At 37.4% G+C, this 18,827-nt stretch overlaps 1 protein-coding gene and 1 pseudogene across 3 annotated transcripts in view; both read left to right on the top strand.

The window, feature by feature from the left end:
- The window catches only part of FBXL13 (F-box and leucine rich repeat protein 13), a 280,181-nt gene that overhangs the window by 28,749 nt on the left and 232,605 nt on the right, over nucleotides 1–18,827 (top strand). The window contains exons 2-3 of one of the 2 annotated variants that reach the window (XM_008055121.2): nucleotides 8,229–8,332; nucleotides 8,803–8,893. In XM_008055121.2, the coding sequence (XP_008053312.1) occupies nucleotides 8,229–8,332; nucleotides 8,803–8,893 (195 nt within the window). The remainder of the gene's footprint in view (nucleotides 1–8,228; nucleotides 8,333–8,802; nucleotides 8,894–18,827) is intronic. The other variant, XM_008055123.1, reaches the window with a different exon arrangement.
- On the top strand, nucleotides 5,959–7,783 carry LOC103257399 (annotated as a pseudogene). The gene has a single exon (XR_002481809.1). The product of XR_002481809.1 is annotated as a cell division cycle protein 16 homolog pseudogene (transcript).

Raw genomic sequence — 18,827 nt, 5'->3', positions numbered from 1 at the left:
TAGTACCTACAAAAGTTTTAAGCAGGCATATCTGGTGATTATATCTGAGAGAAAATACTCTTCAAATTATGAGCTCCAATTTAAATTTAATGTTCAGGAAAGATGAAAATGGTTTGTAAAACTAGATCTGTTCAGCAGAGGGCGTACTTAAGCTACAAATCATATTAAAGCAAAGTTTTTTTTAAAAAATGATTTTATGAGTTTTTTTTATTTTTATGATTTTTGTTTCAGTTTTCTTTCCAGGTTAAGTTGCCAATCTATATTTTTATAATATTGTATTTATTTTAAAATCACATAGACTCTATTATTTTTGTTTTTGGTGTTTTTAGAGACTGATGCTGCACATATATAAGAATCAGGAATTACTGATTATGTGAGCAAGGAAACACCCTGCTAATTTAGGAGAGGAGGAACTGGTAACACTAACTCATTTTACTGGACCTTGAGTGAGAAGAGTCTGGCTTATTGGGGGAAACTTTATCTTTGCCCAGCCAGGCAATTCACACATGTAGTTCTTGAGGTGACTCCATGGGACACTCAACAAATAAAAAGCATATGGTTTGTTATCTCTCCAATGATAATGTACTTAGCTAGTAATTAGATGACTGGACTGCTTCCTCACTGGAACAGGCAGAGTCCTGCAGGTATCAGAATCCTTCCTCTTGCTCTCATCTCACAGAGACTGCTGCTCCTCACCCCTCCAGTCTCTCTTAAAAACCCTCAAGTCTAGCCCCAAGGAGTATCCTCCTCTTTCTGAGGTATCATCTGAATGGTGAAGCCAGTTGACCTCTTTCAATAAGCTTCAGGATCCTTTTCATTTATAGAGTTTCTTTCTCTTTTTTTTGAGTTGGAGTCTCACTCTGTCACCCAGGCTGGAGTGCAGTGGCACGCTTGCAGCCACCGTAGCCCCAACCTGCTGGGTTCAGGTGATCCTTCTGACTCAGCCTTCCAAGTAGCTGGAACTATAGGCATGCGCCACCACACCTGGCTATTTTTTTTTTAAATTTATTGTAGAGATGAGGTCTTGCCAAGTTACCCAGGTTGGTCTTGAACCTGGCAACAGGCAATCCTCTCACCTCGGCCTCCCAAAGTGCTGGCATTATAGGTGTGAACCACTGCACCCAGTCTGGAATACTTTTTTTTTCTTCCCTCTGCTTGTAAAATTTGGTACTATCTATTTAAAAACAAACAAAAAAAAAGTTAAAAACAAAGTTTATTTTTATAGTTTTATGAAAATAAAATCCCCTTTATTTTCAAATTTTTAACTTCCTAACTTCCATAAATTCAAATTAAGATGTTCCCCAAAACAACATCAGGTTAACTCCATCTTCACCCCAGTTGGGGATGGCAATCATTTGTAAGATATCGTTTTGGCTTTGCTTCAGGGGTTGGGTGTAGAAGGTGGAAGGGACTTTGAACAGTGTTTAGGATTTGCTTTTCTGTTTCTCCACCTGCAAGCTCCCTGCCCTCTCCTTGCCACTTAGAAATTTCTCCAACTGTAGAGGGCCCCATAAGTGTTTGAGGTCACTTTTATCTCTGTATTCTTGGAGCAGCTACTTTTTATATTACTATTTCAGCCCTTAGCATATTTCACCATGTTTATCTGAGTATCCAAAACAAAAGCAAAAACAAAAACAAAAAAACCAAGACTTGTTCTCTTAAGTGTCTTACATCTGTTTTTTGTGTGTCCCCACAGTTATAATAGTTGTCATCTTGCTATTTATATTTGAATTATTGGTCTATCAAGTTTGCGCTTAGCCATTTTAGGATGTGACTTGTCCTAACCAATTAGGCTTGTTTTAAGTCAGACTTAATCTCCCCCCAATCTATCTATATAGCTCTGTTTCTCTCTGTCATCACACTGGACTTTGAGTGGTATAATGGAATATTTTATATTTCTTTTCTCTTTGTCCAAGTCTTTTCCTCTAGTGAATGTAATAATTAGCAGTAGAATGATTAAAATAATGACGATGGCTTGCTATAATTATCTATTGAGTGCCTATTTTGTGCTAGACATTATTCAAAGCAGTTTTTAATTCTCATGATGGCCCTATGGTATATGAACCTTAATTATCCCATTTTAGTTAAGGAAACAGAGGGACAGAGAAGTAATTTGTTAGAGATTGCACAATTGCAGATTGCAGATCTAGGATTTTAACCCAGTGGACTTCACACACATTATTTGCTCCTTGAAAGATAAGTAGTAGTGGAAAAGAATGGAAGCATTCTGGATAAACCCTGGAAGTCCTGGAAAAACCCATGTTTGTCTTCAGTACCTAGAATATTTTTCAGAATATTTGGGAGATATTGTGGACTGAGATTAGGGAAGCATAGTTAAAAAAAAAAAAAAAAAAAGTGAGGATTACATAATTGTTTTATGAATTTACAAGATTGAGAAAGCCACCCTGATAATTAAGTCATGGTCTTTCTTGTCCTTGATTGTGTACATTTTTACTGAGAATTAAAATTTACTGAGTTTTAAAATTGGTAATAATAAAGCCCTGATTAATGTTTTTGAGAGTCAAATATTACTCTTGTGGGAATGTTTGCTTGTTTTACTTCTGCTACAATAAAGACTAAATTAATAGTTTTGTGATTTTTATTTTCATTGAGTAGTAGAAAACCTATTGATTCATGAAGTGTGCTGTCTTTTTGACATATAGCTATGTATTGTTCACTCACTGATATAACATACCTCTGTCCAAGGAGAAAAGATAACAGTGAGATTTCTTTATTGTTATTTTTATTTTTTTGTAGAGTCTCACTATGTTTCCCAGGTTGGTCTTAAACTCCTGGGTCAAGCAATCCTCCCACCTCAGCCTCCCAAAGTGCTGAAATTATAGGTGTGAGCTACTGCGTCTGGCCCAACAGTGAGATTTCCTATGCAAAAAGCGTGCATTTCAACTTTTTTAGTTCCATATGACTTTACTAGCATTTCAGAGACATAGTTCTCAACTTGACTTAAGTTCCGCAGGGTAAATTTTTGGAAAAGTAGTTTTCTGATATGTGGGGCTTGGAAATATAAAGAAATAAGCAATTTCTGATATTCACTAACCAGACCTCAGCTTTCTTAAAAATTTACCATAAAGTTGAACTCCATTTAGTCACTCATTCTCAAACTTTAGTGTGCATAGGAATCACCTGAGGATCTTAAAACAGATTCCTACACCCAATCCTCAGAGACCAATTTGTTCTCCAGGTAATTCTGATAGAGATTTCCTCAGCATGCCAGAATAAGATGGAGGAGGGGTCATAGAGTGGGGAGTACAGACACTCAATACGCTGGAGACCCAGGTACCCAAATGCCTGAAAGCAGATTGGCTTTTCATCAGGGATATTCAGGGAGCTGTGGGAAGTCTGATTGGCCTCACGTCATAGAAGACTTCAATCCTCATATAGGACTCTTGCTGACTTTGGGTAATAGATGGCTATTCAAATCCAACTTGCAACTGTGGTGAGAACCACCAATCCCTTGTGCAACCATATGCTTCTGGTCTGGGGGGAGAAGGAAGTCAGTCTACAGATGGTTGAGCTTTCACTGTGATCAGCTGGGATGGGCTAGGTTGGGAGGCAAAGCTGGAGAGGGAGAGGGATCTAAATCTTAGCATTTTGCCATTGTCTTAGGGGATGGATTTCCAGCCCAGGCTGCACGCTAAGAGAGAGACATGGAGCTATTACAAAGGGGGGAAATTTTATTATGCAGGCTCCAATTAGGAGAAGTTATCCTTTTTATTTTGGGAGGCACACTATATTGCTGAGACCCTTAGACAAGACCCTAGCCCTAGATCTGCTGACAGTTGGCCCATGGAGATGAAGAGACCTGCTCTGCACAACTCAAGCAATGGGATTATTTTGTTCTTGAAACAGAGGAGCAGGATAAAGGCCAGCAGGAATGGGTCTTGTGTGGGACAGGGGTTGAAGAAAGCATGCCCCCACCCCCAACACACATACTAGACCCCACCAAGAGACAATGACTCAAGAAAGGAAAGGGAAATGCCTAAGGAGGATTACAGGTGACTTCTGTGGGATGTTTGTTGTAAACCTTTTTGTCTGTCTCACATGAAGAAATCTTCAATAATTCTGTATGTTTCACCAACAGTTTAAATGAGCAGTTTCTTCTTTTGAGGGGATCTCAGAGAAAAATGAGATAGCATCAGCTGTCTGAGTTCCATATACGCTCTTTAAACAGTATCTTTTCAGCCAGTAAATCATTTGTTTCCCACCTATGTACTGTGCTACAATTTTTTCAAATATATATGCTCTGAAGATGTTGTAATCGATAAAGTACAAATGCATTTTTAAGAGTTCTTGGCGGGGCGGGGCCTGCTGGGGTGGAAGGGCCCGGGTGGCGCGCGTGGCCTGGGCGGGGACACCGGGGACGCGGGGACCGGGGCGGCAGAGAACGGCGGTGGGAGCGTGAGCCCTGCCGCGCGGCCATGAACCTGGAGCGGCTGCGGAGGCGCGTCCACCAGTACCCGGACCAACGAAAGTATCAAAGTGCTCTATTTTGGGCAGATAAAGTACCTTCACACTCTCATGAGGAACCCCGGGACATATATTGGTTGGCGCAATGTCTTCACCTGGCGGCACAATATCATAGAGCAACTGTTGGGAGCCAACATATGTAACCACACAGCTGAGGCCTATGAAGGCCTATTCAGAAGGTCGCCTCTGAGACAAGGATATAACATCAAGTGTGTACATATGAATAGTAACCAGTGTATTATAAGACAACATAATTTTCAATATTAGGAAGTGACAGTCTAAAATAAAATCTTATTATGTCCTATGAAAAATGCACAGCAGAATTATTTTATATCTCTTTTTCTTTCTAAACTGTTTTTCTTCTTAAGATTTTTAGCTGTTATTTCCTGGTAAATTGATTGATTAGCTTTTGTTCCAGTATGTAGTTTCATTTGGGGTTATGATTAGACGTTATAACGGTGATAATAGTTGTATTATGTTGCTTTTGGTCAAGCAGAACGTTCTTGGTTTTTGTACGTGCAGTAACTTTCAGCTTGCTTCAGTCCCCGGCTGTTGTTATGGCAACTGTGCAGTTCATTGTTTTAAGTGGCATGGCAGGTTTTGAGACATAGGTAGTTTCCACGTAATAGGCAATCAGATTTAGGTTTTAGGTTAAAATGTCATTGAATTAAGTTTTATAGAACATAGAGTAAGTTCATAATTTTTATACTTATTAGTACTAATGATAAGGTTTGTAATAGATTATAGTAGGATAATAGTTGTATTAGAATTTAGACATGATATTATAAGATAAGTAATTAATAAAGTATAAAAGATAATAGTTTAGATATTTGAAATTTATAGAAGTTGTGATAAAATTTTAGGTTAAGGATAAGTTCATAGGTAATTAATATACAATCATAGGGCAGTATAGAAATGTAGTAGGTTATAAGAATTATAAAAATAAATAGTATAAAATTAAGTCATTTAAGTAAACTTATAGATTATAGTATAGTGTTAAGTTAATAATATTAATCGTCAAAAATATTAAAAGTTAGTAAAATTGGATTGAACTTAGAGTTAACTTGGAAAGTTTTTTAATCAGGGTTTAGAACTTAGAGTATAATATGAATGATTTATTGAACATTGTGGAAAACATTTTGAACAATCTGTATTGAAATTGTGCACCTGTGATTCATACATCATGGAATTGTAATTGTTCACTGGGAACCTGAAAGTCTTGTGATGGTACATGATTTGTAAAGCGCGTTACACATCAATGAATTTGTACGCCCCCAGCAAGTAATTGTCACACTGCTGGAGATTATAGAAAATGGTATATAAGTTGGAAAAAGTTTGAATAAAATTGGCTTCAGTCTTGGCCAGACTGTTCCCAGAAGAGCTGCCTCCGTGTGGTTTCTTCTCTCCGTTCTGATTCACCGGTGCGGTCCTAACCCCCCCTTGGTCAGTGCAGGTCACCGACAAGCAACTCACGCACTTCGGTCATGAAAACTGGACAAAATGTATGAAGCATGTCGTTATCTTGCAGCTAGATGCCATTATGCTTCAAAAGAGCACCAGCAGGCACTTGATATTCTTGATATGGAGGAACCAATCAACAAAAGGTTATTTGAAAAATACTCGAAGGATGAAAGTGGCTTGAAGGATTCCTCCAGTGACTGGGAAATGTCACAGTCTTCAATAAAGAGTTCTATTTGTCTTTTACGAGGGAAAATCGACGATGCCCTGGATAACCAAACCCTGGCTACTTATAGCTACAAAGAAGCATTGAAACTCATTGTCTACTGTTTCGAAACATTTGATCTTTTAACATTACACCACATGTTAACAGCTCAAGAAGAAAAAGAACCTCTTGAGTCGCTACCTCTTGGCAAACTCTGTACTGAAGAACAGGAATTGCTGCGTTTTCTGTTTGAGAACAAATTAAAAAAATATAGTAAGTCTAGTGAAACTGTCATCCCTGAGTCTATAGATGTCTTGCAAGAGAATCTGGATGTGGTAGTGTCTTTAGCTGAGAGGCATTATTATAACTGTGATTTTAAAATGTGCTACAAGCTTACTTCTGTAGTAATGGAGAAAGATCCTTTCCATGCAAATTGTTTACCTGTCCATATAGGGACACTTGTGAAGCTGAATAAAGCAAATGAACTTTTCTATTTTTCTCATAAACTGGTGGATTTTTATCTTAGTAATCCTGTGTCTTGGTTTGCAGTGAGATGTTATTATCTCATGGTTGGTCATAAAAATGAACATGCCAGAAGGTATCTCAGCAAAGCTACGATGCTTGAGAAGACCTATGGGCCTGCATGAGTAGCCTACAGCCATTCATTTGCGGTGGAAAGTGAGCATGACCAAGTGATGGCTGCTTACTTCACAGCAGCACAGCTGATGAAAGAGTGTCATTTTCCAATGCAGTATATCGGATTAGAATGTGGTTTGACCAATAACTCAAAACTGGCTGAAAGGTTCTTCAGCCAGGCCCTGAGCATCGCACCTTTTGTTATGCATGAGGTTGGCGTGGTTGCATTTCAAAATGGAGAATGTAAAACAGCAGAAAAATGGTTTCTCAATGCTTTGGAAAAAATTAAAGCAATTGGGAATGAGGTAACAGTTAACAAATGGGAAGCTTTGTTGAACAACTTGGGGCATGTCTGCAGAAAACTTAAAAAGTATGCAGAAGCTTTAGATTGCCACCATCAGGCGTTGGTGTTGATTCCTCAGAATGCGTCCACCTATTCTGCTATTGGATATATTCACAGTCTGATGGGCAACTTTGAAAATGCTGTGGACTATTTCCACACAGCCCTTGGTCTCAGGCAAGATACATTTTCTGTTACAATGCTTGGTCATTGCATTGAAATGTACATCAGTGACTCTGAAACTTATATTGGAGCAGACATTAAAGACAAATTAAAATGTTATGACTTTGATGTGCATACAATGAAGACACTAAAAAACATTATTTCACCTCTGTGGGATTTCAGGGATTTTGAAGTAGAAAAACAGACTGCAGAAGAAACGGGGCTTGCACCACTGGAAACCTCAAGGAAAACTCCGGATTCCAGACCTTCCTTGAAGAAACCTTTGAGATCGAAATGAATGAAAGTGACATGATGTTAGAGACATCTATTCAGACCATAGCACATGACTCCAGACGGTGATCCTGGTTCCATTTGTCCCGGTGTAGGAACAGAGACCTGCCTTAAGAGACTGGATTGCACACCCTTGCCACAGATGTGTTGTGATTCTCTAAACCTCCACAATAGTTAAACATAGTGGAATAAAGAAGGTAAACCATAAAAAAAAAAAAAAAGAGTTCTTGAATTCATAGTAGACACTGATGGTGGATTTTCTCAATCTCTTTTATGGTTGGGTCTGAGGAATTTTTTGACTTAAAAAGAAAAAAAAACAGGTTTCTCTTACTTAAAAAGGGTAGAAACAACTGAACTAAAGCATCACAATTGTGTCTTCAGATTGGCTATACTTACTCCTCATGTAATGTAAATCATGGTACAATGACTATAATGTGTGATTTATAATGGATTTTTAGAAAGAGGCAAGGTAAGCTACATTTTTGTTTGACTTTAGCAAAATTTCAACGTGAAATAAATGCAGGGGTCATGCAGAGAAGCATGCTTACTTAAAAATGGCTACATTATTTGACTTCTTAATTGTATGAGAAAAGGCCTATCTGCTGTAAACCTGTAAATTCAGAAACATTGATGCTTTTCCTTTCTTTCCAGGCACTGTTATGTGGTATACTTGTTACATGTCCTGAGGACCCACTGAAATATTTAGAGGAAATGATCATGACTATAATTGAAAATGGTCTGCAAAGTATTCTTTGGTAAGTATTGGTTTGATTTATGATAGGGAAACCTTTTATTCTGAAGATAAAACACTAATTGTGTAGCATCAAAATAAGGTCTTGTCAATGAATGCTTCTAATATCCAGATTGTTAAAGAATCCCTTCATAGACTTTTCAGTCCCAAAGACAAACATGAATGATCTGCTCACAGGTTCTCAACTCGAGAAACATGGTGTACTTTCATTAGGAGCATGTATTCATAGGGCCGGTTTATTTCAAGTTGGAAAGGAGGAAAGTGAAGCACGTCCTCCTTGAGGGGGGCACAGCAGGTTCTTGGTGTGGTAGTTTGAAAAAGTCTTTCAAGTGATTCTGATCTGCTTCTCCCAATGGGAAATGTCTCTTCCTTCTCCTCTCCTTCACTCCACTCACAAGAATCATTGATTTAATTATGGAACTAACTACTATAAAATGAAATTAATTTTGACTGTGTTTTATGATTTTATTAAAGGGATATGTGCATTGATCCTTCGATGAAACCAAAATTTCAAAGATTGTCAGAAACTTACCTGGAACAACTTTTTGGACTGGATGATCAGCTGGTAATCAAGAATTTTAAAATATACATCTGAAGTTTTGATTGGTATTTCCAAATAGATCATATATTTTATGGTAGATGTGAAGTCAGACTGTTTTTTGGTGTGTGTGGGGGCACCCAGAGAAGTGAAGGAATATCACACACACACACACACACACACACACACACACACACACACACACACCTACCTGTACTCATAGTGACTTTTCCAAATTTCCAATAAGCATTTAGATGGGCATTTGCTTCTTCTCTTTCTGATAAAATGTTTCCGTTACATTTCCCTCTTTCATCTTTCTCCTTCTTTTCCTGTCTTGCATCTTTATAAAAATAAAAATAGCATTATGTAAAGCTTCAGAGGAGGATGTTTTCTTTCCTTTTGAATCTGCTTTCTTCTGTGTTCTGTTTCCCCTGCCCTTTCTTTCTGTCATTTGCCCTCTCAGATTAGGATACAGGGAATTGTGCTTATAAAGTCATGGCCAGAACCTTAGTGAGACCTAACTTAAAAGCCAGGCTTCATTATTACTGAAAGGAACAACCAGCTCCAGCAGCTGGTTTTGATCCCGTAAAGAGTGCCAGGAAGTAATTCAGGACAATGGAGACTTTAGAACAAAGACTGTGTGTGTAAGAGAAACTAAAAGAACAAAAGGCACGTGAAGAAAGAAATGCTAGCACAAATTAGGTGTGTGTGGGACAGCGTGTAATACCTCTTGATTCCAGGGCTGTTGTCTGGGTAAGCCCAGGCAGCGACTGGGAGTTTCTTGTGAAGTGGGAGTAGAAAAGTGAAATCAAAGCCATGTTCATTGTGGGTGCTGAGAGCTAGGAACAATTTAAAGCTTCTGGATCTGAATCAGTGGTCTGCATCAGAAAAAAATAGAGGGTTGGGATGATTCTGCAAAGCCTCGGATAACTTGGAAGCACCAATTCATTGGGCAGAACCCATATGTCCCATCCTAGTTGATCTGCATCATGGTGTGTGGGTTTCTTAACTCTACTTTGTTAACCACAGACCTTTGATCTACTATGAAGTGTAGATGCAAACTGTGTTCTTGGAGATGTTTGAGGCAACCTCAGGAACTGAGGGGGAGGCTCAGAGTATGAGATTCTGGGTCCTCCATCCCCACCCTTACTCTCTAGAATAGTTTTGCTTTCACTGTAGTTTCTTTGAGAATATCTTGAAAAGCATTACTAAAAGATGCTAAAATTGTTGAAAACAACTGACCTACAGGGGTAAACTTCATCAATATTATGACAGGGACCTTGTCAAATACAAAATCAGGCTGTGTCCAATGTCCAGCTAGAAGCCCAGAAGGGAATTATTTAAAAACTGCACAAAACTTCAAGAGACATCACACTGCTTCAAACCTAAAGTTTTATTATGAAAGGAATTCTTAGAAGTATTTCATGATGTTGCAAACACAGAGGATAAAATGTTGGAAGCTGATCCAAACTCTGAAGTATGTCAGTATGCTAAGGCAGATAGATGCCCATTTCCTGTCATAAGTTGGAAATAGGAGAAACAATAAGGAAAGTATTTGATAAGGTTAGACATGAAAATGTGACTCTTCAGGTGTCCTCTGCTTGTTAGAGGTCTCATCCTAGGTTGAATCTAGATTAATTCACTTCTCCTTCACCCTCTGAGAATAGTGAGTTGTCTTTTCCTTTTTTTTTTAGTTGGATTCTCACTCCATTGCCCAGACTGGAGTGCAGTGGCACACTCAACGACCACTCCAGTGTCGATTTGTTAGGCTCCATCAATCCTTCTGCTTCATCCTCCCAAATAGCTAGAACTACAGGCACCCACTACCATACCCGGCTAAATTGTGATTTATTGTAGAGATGAGGTCTCACCAAGTTACCAAGTTGCCTGGGTTGGTCGCAAACCCACAGGCTCAGGCAGTCCACTCACCTCGACCTCCCAAATCGCTGGGATTACAGGCCGAGTCACTGAGCTCTTTTTTTTTTTTTTTAAATAAAGAAAGAAAACACTTTTATCCTCAATGTTTCTGATATTTTAAAGTATAGTACACTAAAACTGGGCACAGTGGCATGCACCTATGGTTCCAGCTTTGCAGGATGCTTAGGCAGGAGGATCATTTAAGCCCAGGAGCTTGAGACCAGCCTAGGCAACATAGTGAGACCCCATTTCTCCAAATAATAATAATTTTAAAAGTATAGTATACTAAATAAATACTGGTTTTACTCTTTTTCATATGCCTTTCCTGTACTGTTTCCTATACAGTCATAACTGACAGTAAGAGGATTTTTAATTTTTTGTTAAAAAATTTTAAAAGTTACAAACAATTGTAATTTTTGTCATTAATTGTTAAGATTGCTTTGCAGGATTTTAGTCTTATACCACACAGTTCTGCACAGTGAGGACTGCCTGTATATGTTTATTTATAAAGTATAAATATGTCTTAGAGAAGAGTGAATGCAAGAAACTGTGAGTAAGCCAAATAGTTAAAAAAAGAAAAAAAGAGTAGGAACAGTTTTTGTAACAGTAGAGAAAAAGGCACTTTAATTGTTTCAAATGTTCCAGGTTGAAAGAATGAACCATTGTAAGGAGGAAACTAACTTTACAGACTTGATTCTCATTTCTTAGGAAATGAAATCTCCAGATGGGCCTACTAATTACAAGTAGAGAAGGGATATATAACATTAAATTTTTTTATTAGGACAAATTGAAACGTAATACAGAAATAAAAAGGATACCATAATGATCACCCATCATCCAGCCTGAATAATCATCATTTTGTCAATCCTGTTAAATTATTCTCTCCTTCTCCCTTTTTCCTGGAGTATTAGGAAGCAAATCTCAGAAATTGTATTATTTTACTAGCAAATACTTCAGTGTGCGTGTCTAATAGGAAATGGTATTTTTAGAGAATATAAACACAGTACCATTGTCTTATATAATAGCAATAATTTCAGTATATCATCTAGTGCTGATTATATTCAGATATATATTCCATATTTGGTTTCACAAATTGTCTCAAAAATGTCTTTTAAAATATGACTGTTCAAATCAGAATTCTTACAGAGTCCACATATTTCACTTGGTTGTTATGCATTTAATATCTCTTGTAATCGATAGCATTTCTGCTTTCTTATTTTTCCCATGTGATTTGTTTACTGAAGGGAACATAATTTGTTCTGTAAAATGTCTTACACTCTAATTGTTTCCTCTGGTGTCATTTCACTTGCTCTGTTTCCTGTATTTCCTGCCAGCTGGTAGTTAAATCTAGAAGCTTGATTTCATTCAGGTCCCCCTCTGACACTTTGTGTGTGTGTGTGTGTGTGTGTGTGTGTGTGTGTGTGTGTGTGTGTGTATGTGTGTGTGTGTGTGTGTGCGTGTGTTTGTGTGTGTGTGTGAAGAATATTGCATAGGGATGTTGTGTGCACTCTTCCTAGGGTATCACGTCAGGAGGCATACATGGGCTCATTGAATGAATCTTGACTCCTAGAGACATTAACTTAATTGCTTATTAGTTGTATCCTACAATGTACGTATGGTGTCAGAATAATAACACAGAACCACTAGCACTGAATGCAATTTAAGAAAATTATGTGATTCTTTTTGCTTTTAAGATGTGTATATTAGGCCGGGTTCGGTGGCTTAGCCTGTAATCCCAGCACTTTGGGAGGCTGAGGCGAGTGGATTGCCTGAGCTGCAGGTTCGAGACCAGCCTGGGCAACTTGGCGAGACCTCAGCTCTACAATAAATAAGAAATTAGCCGGGCGTGGCAGCGCGTGTCCGTAGTTCCGGCTACTTGGAAGGGTGAGGCAGAAGGATCACCTGAGCATAGTAGGTCGATGCTGGGGTGGCCGTGAGCATGCCACTGCACTCCAGCCTGGGCAACATAGTGAGACTCCAAGTCAAAAAAAAAAAAAAAAAAGGTGTATATCCTACCAGGTATTTTCAGTGAAAGTAATACATTTTGTTACCTAAAATCATTGTTTTTGTATCAATGGCCTTCTATTTTTCTTTTTGAAATAACTATACTTTTGCAATTATGTATAACATCACATGGAAGCAAAATCAAAACAATAAAAAGGGAGTATTCAGAGAAGTGTTGCTTCTATTTCTGCCTTTTTATCTTCCTTATTCTTTTCTTCCCTCTAGGAAACCATTTTTAGTAGTTTTTTGTTTATCTTACCATTGTTTCTTTTTGAAAAATATGAGCGAGTATACTGTATTCCCTTCCCCTGTGACTTCTTACAGATGCATAGAAGTTTATATATCGTCTTCTGCACCTTGCTTTTCTCAGATAATTGCTTCCTTGTAAGTGATGCTATCTCAAGGGAACACCAATTAACAAAAAACTAAAATCTACAGGAAAGATCTGGGCTTGAAGAGTCTTACTGATGTAATACACAAAAAAGTTTAACTATGGAAAGGAAACTTAACCTTAGGACTTTCAGGGGCAGGAGTTGTTCGTTTGTTTTGAGACAGTATCTTCCTCCGTTGCCCAGGCCGGAGTACAGTGGTGCTCGCTGCAGTGTTGAACTCCTGGGCTCAAGCAATCCTTCCTCTTCAACCTCCGGAGTAGAGGGATTGTAGGCACAAGCTACCACGCTTGGTTAACGGCTGAAGTTCCTTTCATTTGGGAGAGGCAGACAGGTTCTATGCCCCAAATAAGAATATGTTGGTTGATAACCAGATCCCATATGCTTGCTACTCTGCAAAAGTATTCCTTTTCCTTGGAGACCGAGTAGGTTGCTGGTCTCTGAGAAAGCATCAAAATAAATGTTACACTGAGGTGAGTGGATTGCCTGAGCCCACGGGTTCGAGACCTGCCTGGGCAGGTGAGACCTCATCTCTGCAATAAAAATCAAAAAATTAGCTGGGTGTGGTAGCGTGCTCCTGTAATTCTGGCTACTCGGAAGGCTGAGGTGGAAGGATCGCCGGAGCCCAGCAGGTTGAGGCTGTGGTGGCCAGGAGCGGCCACTGTACTCCAGTCTGGGTGACAGAGTGAGACTCCAACTCAAAAAAAGAAAATAAATAAATAAATAAATAAATAAATAAATAAATAAATAAATGTTACTGCAATCTGAAAGGAGTAAAAATAATATGTGGAAATAATGGAGATATGAACTAGATTAATGTTGTTTACTTTAGGATAAGTTTAAGTGTAATATTTAGTAATAATAGTTAATTATATGATATTATGTATGTTTTGTCTGCTACTTATGGCATTTGAGGTATTTTAAAGACCGACATCTGTAAATTTGTAATTGTAGTTTAAATTTTTCCAGGGACTTTACTTAATGAAGTTGGTAATAAATATTTACATGTTTAAGATAAATTGAGTTTCTAGAGTTATATTTATTTAAATATGAACTTATTAAATAAAGCACTAAAGTACAAATATTAGTGAGTGTTTGTATGCACAAGACTATTTCAATAATTTGCAAAAAGATTAAGAGAGAAGAAAAATGACTCTGTGAAAAATGCACACTTCATACCATGTCATGGTACTATATATACAGAGATACTGCTCATTCATTCTATGTTAAGACATGGCTTCTTTTTTATTACTGCTGTTGTTATTAAGTCTTAAGGACTATGAAAAATTAAAAAATCAGAATTAGGAGGGATTCAATCTGACATATCCATTCAACACATATTTATAAACCCCATTCTATTTTGTTTAGTATTATTTTAGTGTTACTATGTGGGATATTAATATATATGAAGTTCATGAATTAAGTAAAGGCATAGTACTTTAAGATATGATGAGATATGTCAAGATAAGTTCATGTATAATCTATTGATGCAAAAATTAACTGAGGCTGGGTGTGATGGCTCATGCCTGTAATCCCAGCACTTTGGGAGGCTGAGGCAGGAACCTTGCTTGAACCCAGGAGTTTGAGACCAGCCTGGACAACATAGTGAGACCTTGTTTCTATGAGAAATTAAAAAAAAAAAAATTAGCCGTGTGTGATGGTGCATGCCTACTATTTGTGAGGCTGATGCAGAAGGATCACTTGAGCCCAGGTGTTGGAGGCTGTAGTGAGCTATGATCATGCCACTGCACTCCAGTCTGGACAACAGAGTGAGACCTTGACTCAGAAAATAAATAAAATAAAATAAAATAAAATAAAATAATTAGCAAAAAAGAGAATTGTCTACCAGAAAAAAATTATGATATGATAAAAGATAAAAATTATAATATGAAGTTCATGATTTATATTTATTTTTCACTTGGCTCTTACCAGATTTCTAATACTGTACTAGGTACTTCAGATATTATAGAATTAAATTTTTTTCCATAACTGTTGCTTAAATGCATACATTTTTTCATATATAATAAGTGGACAATATCTTACAAAGTTAAAAATTAATGGGATCAATTGTTACTCATATTAAAGAACCATAAATTTGGCATCTGTAAGTTAACAGTAATGATTTGTAATGTTATCTTAATGTCTTTTATTTTAGGGTTTCCCAGGTCTCACTAGCCTGAGATATAAGTAGGGTAGTGTTAGTAGTAATATCCTAGTGATAGTAATATCACTGCCTCTAACTCCTACCTTCATAACACAGGAGGTTAGTTCCATCCAGTTGTTTCTGAGAATCCCAAAGTTGCCCCATGTGAATTCAAGAATTCCTCTTAATGTCTGTCTTGAACCTGTGAGGTCATCTGAAAAGGACCCCCAGTGCTGCTGTCCTGGCCTTCCTGAGAGCCCTGATTTTTGGCTGAGGTGCCATTCTAGACTCTACACCTGCAAATCCTTAAGATGCTAAATAGCTTTCGTTTCCTTGGACTACTACTCATAGTTCTACTCAAACCATACCTGTTGGTCATAATTTTCACAAGTAGCACTTTTCTGAAGACTGCTAATAAGCCAGATTGTATTTCAAGACCAAAGCCACATTTGTTTATCTGCTGAAATAGTACCACCATACGGCACAAACTTGCAATTTTAATTCATTTTTCCACCAGCTTCGAAAGGAAGTGCTTCTTGATAAATTGTTAATTTGGAGATTGCATTATTTCAAAATTTGGCATGTTGTATGATTTTGTAATATTTTGGGGGTTACATTACTTCAAATTTTTAAAATTAAAGAGTTTTAAATTTTAGATTCGGGGGTACAAGTGCATGTTTGTTGTATAGACATATTGTGTAGTTGTGGGAATTGAGTCTCAGGTGACCCATTCCCCAGATAATGGGCATTGTACCCATAGAATATTACATACCCACCCACTACCCCCATCTCCTTCTTTATTGGTGTCCCCAGTGTCTATTATTTCCACTTTTGTGGCCATTAGGTTCCTGCATATAAATGAGAACATGTGGTGTTTGGTCTTCTGTTTCTGAGTCAGTTCACTTAGAATGATGTTCTCCAGCTCTCTCCATGTTACTGCAAAGTACATGATTTTGTTATTTTTTGTGGGTGTGTAATATTCTATGGAGTCACATGAAATGTGATGCTAAGTTTTCTGTACAAAAGTAGGGAACGTGCCTTTCCTTCATTATACATTGCACAGGTAGAGCTGTATACCTCGTAGGAGCAGTTCTTGTGTTTGCTGTTCTTTCTTCCGTAAGGCTTAGACCTCCAATCCACATGACTGATATAGATGCCATAAGGTTCTCCACTCTCATTATAATCTTTTTTTCCCCCCCAAAGGTCAGGGAAGAAAACCCTTCCTTAGTCTCCTCTCTGTCCAACTCTAAACGAAAATGTTTAAATTGACTTTTGAACTTTTTAAAAAAATTCATTAGACAGGCCCAGGTAACTGAATTCTTTAGATTTCAGTCAGGACTATCCTTCCTCTGCCCCTTGATATTCATTAAGTGTTGAAAAATACAGAAAAGGAGAAAGATAAGACATTCCTCACATAAACTGGGTTTGTACTGCAAATGTGTGGTCTTGTTTGGATCCTGGTTTGAGCAAACTTGCTGTATAAGACATATGAGGGGAAAATTCCAGAGAACTGGATGTGGAGTGAATGCTAGATGATATTAGGAAATTATTGTTATTGTCTAAGGTGGGAAAATGGAATTGTAGTTGTGAATAAAATGTACTCATTTTTAAAAGATGGATATTTCTAGACTTGGGGGATGAAATGTCATGATGTCTTAATTTATATACTTAAAAATGTTAAAGGTAGAGTATGAGTACTAGGTGTTCTAAAATGAAGTAAAATCTTCTCTGTAAGTTTGAAATCTTTAAAATATTTCTTTTAAAAAGACTGAGATACTTTTTAAAGACTGAGTTGTAATCATGCTACATATGATATTTTCCAAAAGGAGATGTTTTATATTTTGCTTATTTTTCTCTCTTCCAATCTATAAAAATATGTTTCCTTGAAACAATGTGCAATTGTATTCTGTTGGAACTCAGCTTAAAACAGTGGGTCTTAACATTTTTCTGTCTCCAGTGTTCATAAAAGATAAGACATAGTAGTGACTTATCATAGCAGTAATTCTTGAAGAGGGTGGGAATGGAGGACTAAGGAAGATGGGGAGTGAGTATGAGTGGTTTAACAGAATTTTCTCAGGTGATTCTAATTGGCTTCTACAGAGAGTCAAAAGAAAAAATTTGTATCAAATTATATAAATTGGAAAAATTCTTTTATACCCAATTCATTATTTAGATATTCCCACACTTTAATTTCAAAAAATTATCTTATGGCAGAATTTTTTCTTTCATTTCCAGACCTGAAACTAACCTAATACTTAGACTCTCAGAAATCATATTGTGTCAGTTATAATCAGCAGGTATCTGGGGACAGCAACATTTGTGTTGTGAGTGTTATGTGAGGTCACTCTGAGGCCCCCCGAACTTAGCACTAAGTTGCTGTTTATCCAGTGACTTTCCCACAGAATTGTTGCCAGAAATCCTTTACACTCCATTTGTAGTAGTCAGATGGCAGAGAATTGACCTGCATCTAGGCAGTTTTCTCCTGCTGTCTATTAATGAATACATAAATATTTGTTGAACTCCTACTCTGTGAAAAACACTGCAAGCTGACTTCAAAGGTGAGAGAAATAATATTTTCCAGTCACAAGCAGTTAAACAATGGGTAACAATGGTAAAGGGTAAGAAGCCAGCCAGTGGCTGGAGTGTGGGTGGTAAAAACATGGATAGAGGGAATGAAGCCATGTGACTAAGTTGTCCAGGCATTTGCCCAATGAATGGAACAGCAAGAGGTTCTGTGGAGCTGCAGTGGAGTCAATACATGCTCACCCCGAGTGAAGGCCTGGGTATTACTGGGCTAGAGTCCTCTTGCATGTCAGTCCCTTGGAGATGCTCTCTTAAGCTGCTTTTCCCTGTGAAGAAAACCAAGAGGATGTCAATAATGAGGAAAAATCACGGTAATTTTTAATTCTGTTAGTTTTTTGCTTGTTTTTAGTGGGAGAACACTAAATGTGAAGTAAAATAAAAATTTAGAGAAAGAAACTCTTAAAGGAATTTTAGAACAACAGAATTTCTTCTGGACTATTGTAAATCATGAATTAATGAGGACTTAAACTGCTTATTGTAACATAAGAATAGAAAAATTTTTAATGCTATTTAAATGTATTGCTCATCAAGAAAGAAAACTCGAGTTCAAATGTTACTTGCTAAGTTATGATTTTTCTTTTCAAAGTTATTATTGCTATAATGTTTTGAACTACATTCATTTTATCATATAGTCATAACTTTTTGACCTATACCATTTATTGTAGATATTTATTTACACTTTTCAGGTAATATCTTCTAAAGAGAATCATGCTTAGGAAATTTAGGAACCTACAGCAGAGTTGAAAAATTGTAACGGAGATGAAATTTGTCTTTAGCTCTGCCATTACCCTCCTTGGTTATATCTTCCCTGCTATCATATCCTAAGTACTCTTTCTTTACTCATCTGGATTCCTTCCACCTATAAAAAAATTGAATTAGTGAAAAATGACTTCAATCACTCATGTTTCCCTCACCATAAGCATAA

The sequence above is a fragment of the Carlito syrichta genome, unplaced genomic scaffold, assembly GCF_000164805.1.
Source record: "Carlito syrichta isolate Samal-C Ts95f unplaced genomic scaffold, Tarsius_syrichta-2.0.1 Scaffold301691, whole genome shotgun sequence".
Lineage (NCBI taxonomy): Eukaryota > Metazoa > Chordata > Mammalia > Primates > Tarsiidae > Carlito > Carlito syrichta.
This window is presented reverse-complemented; position numbering and strand designations above follow the sequence as displayed.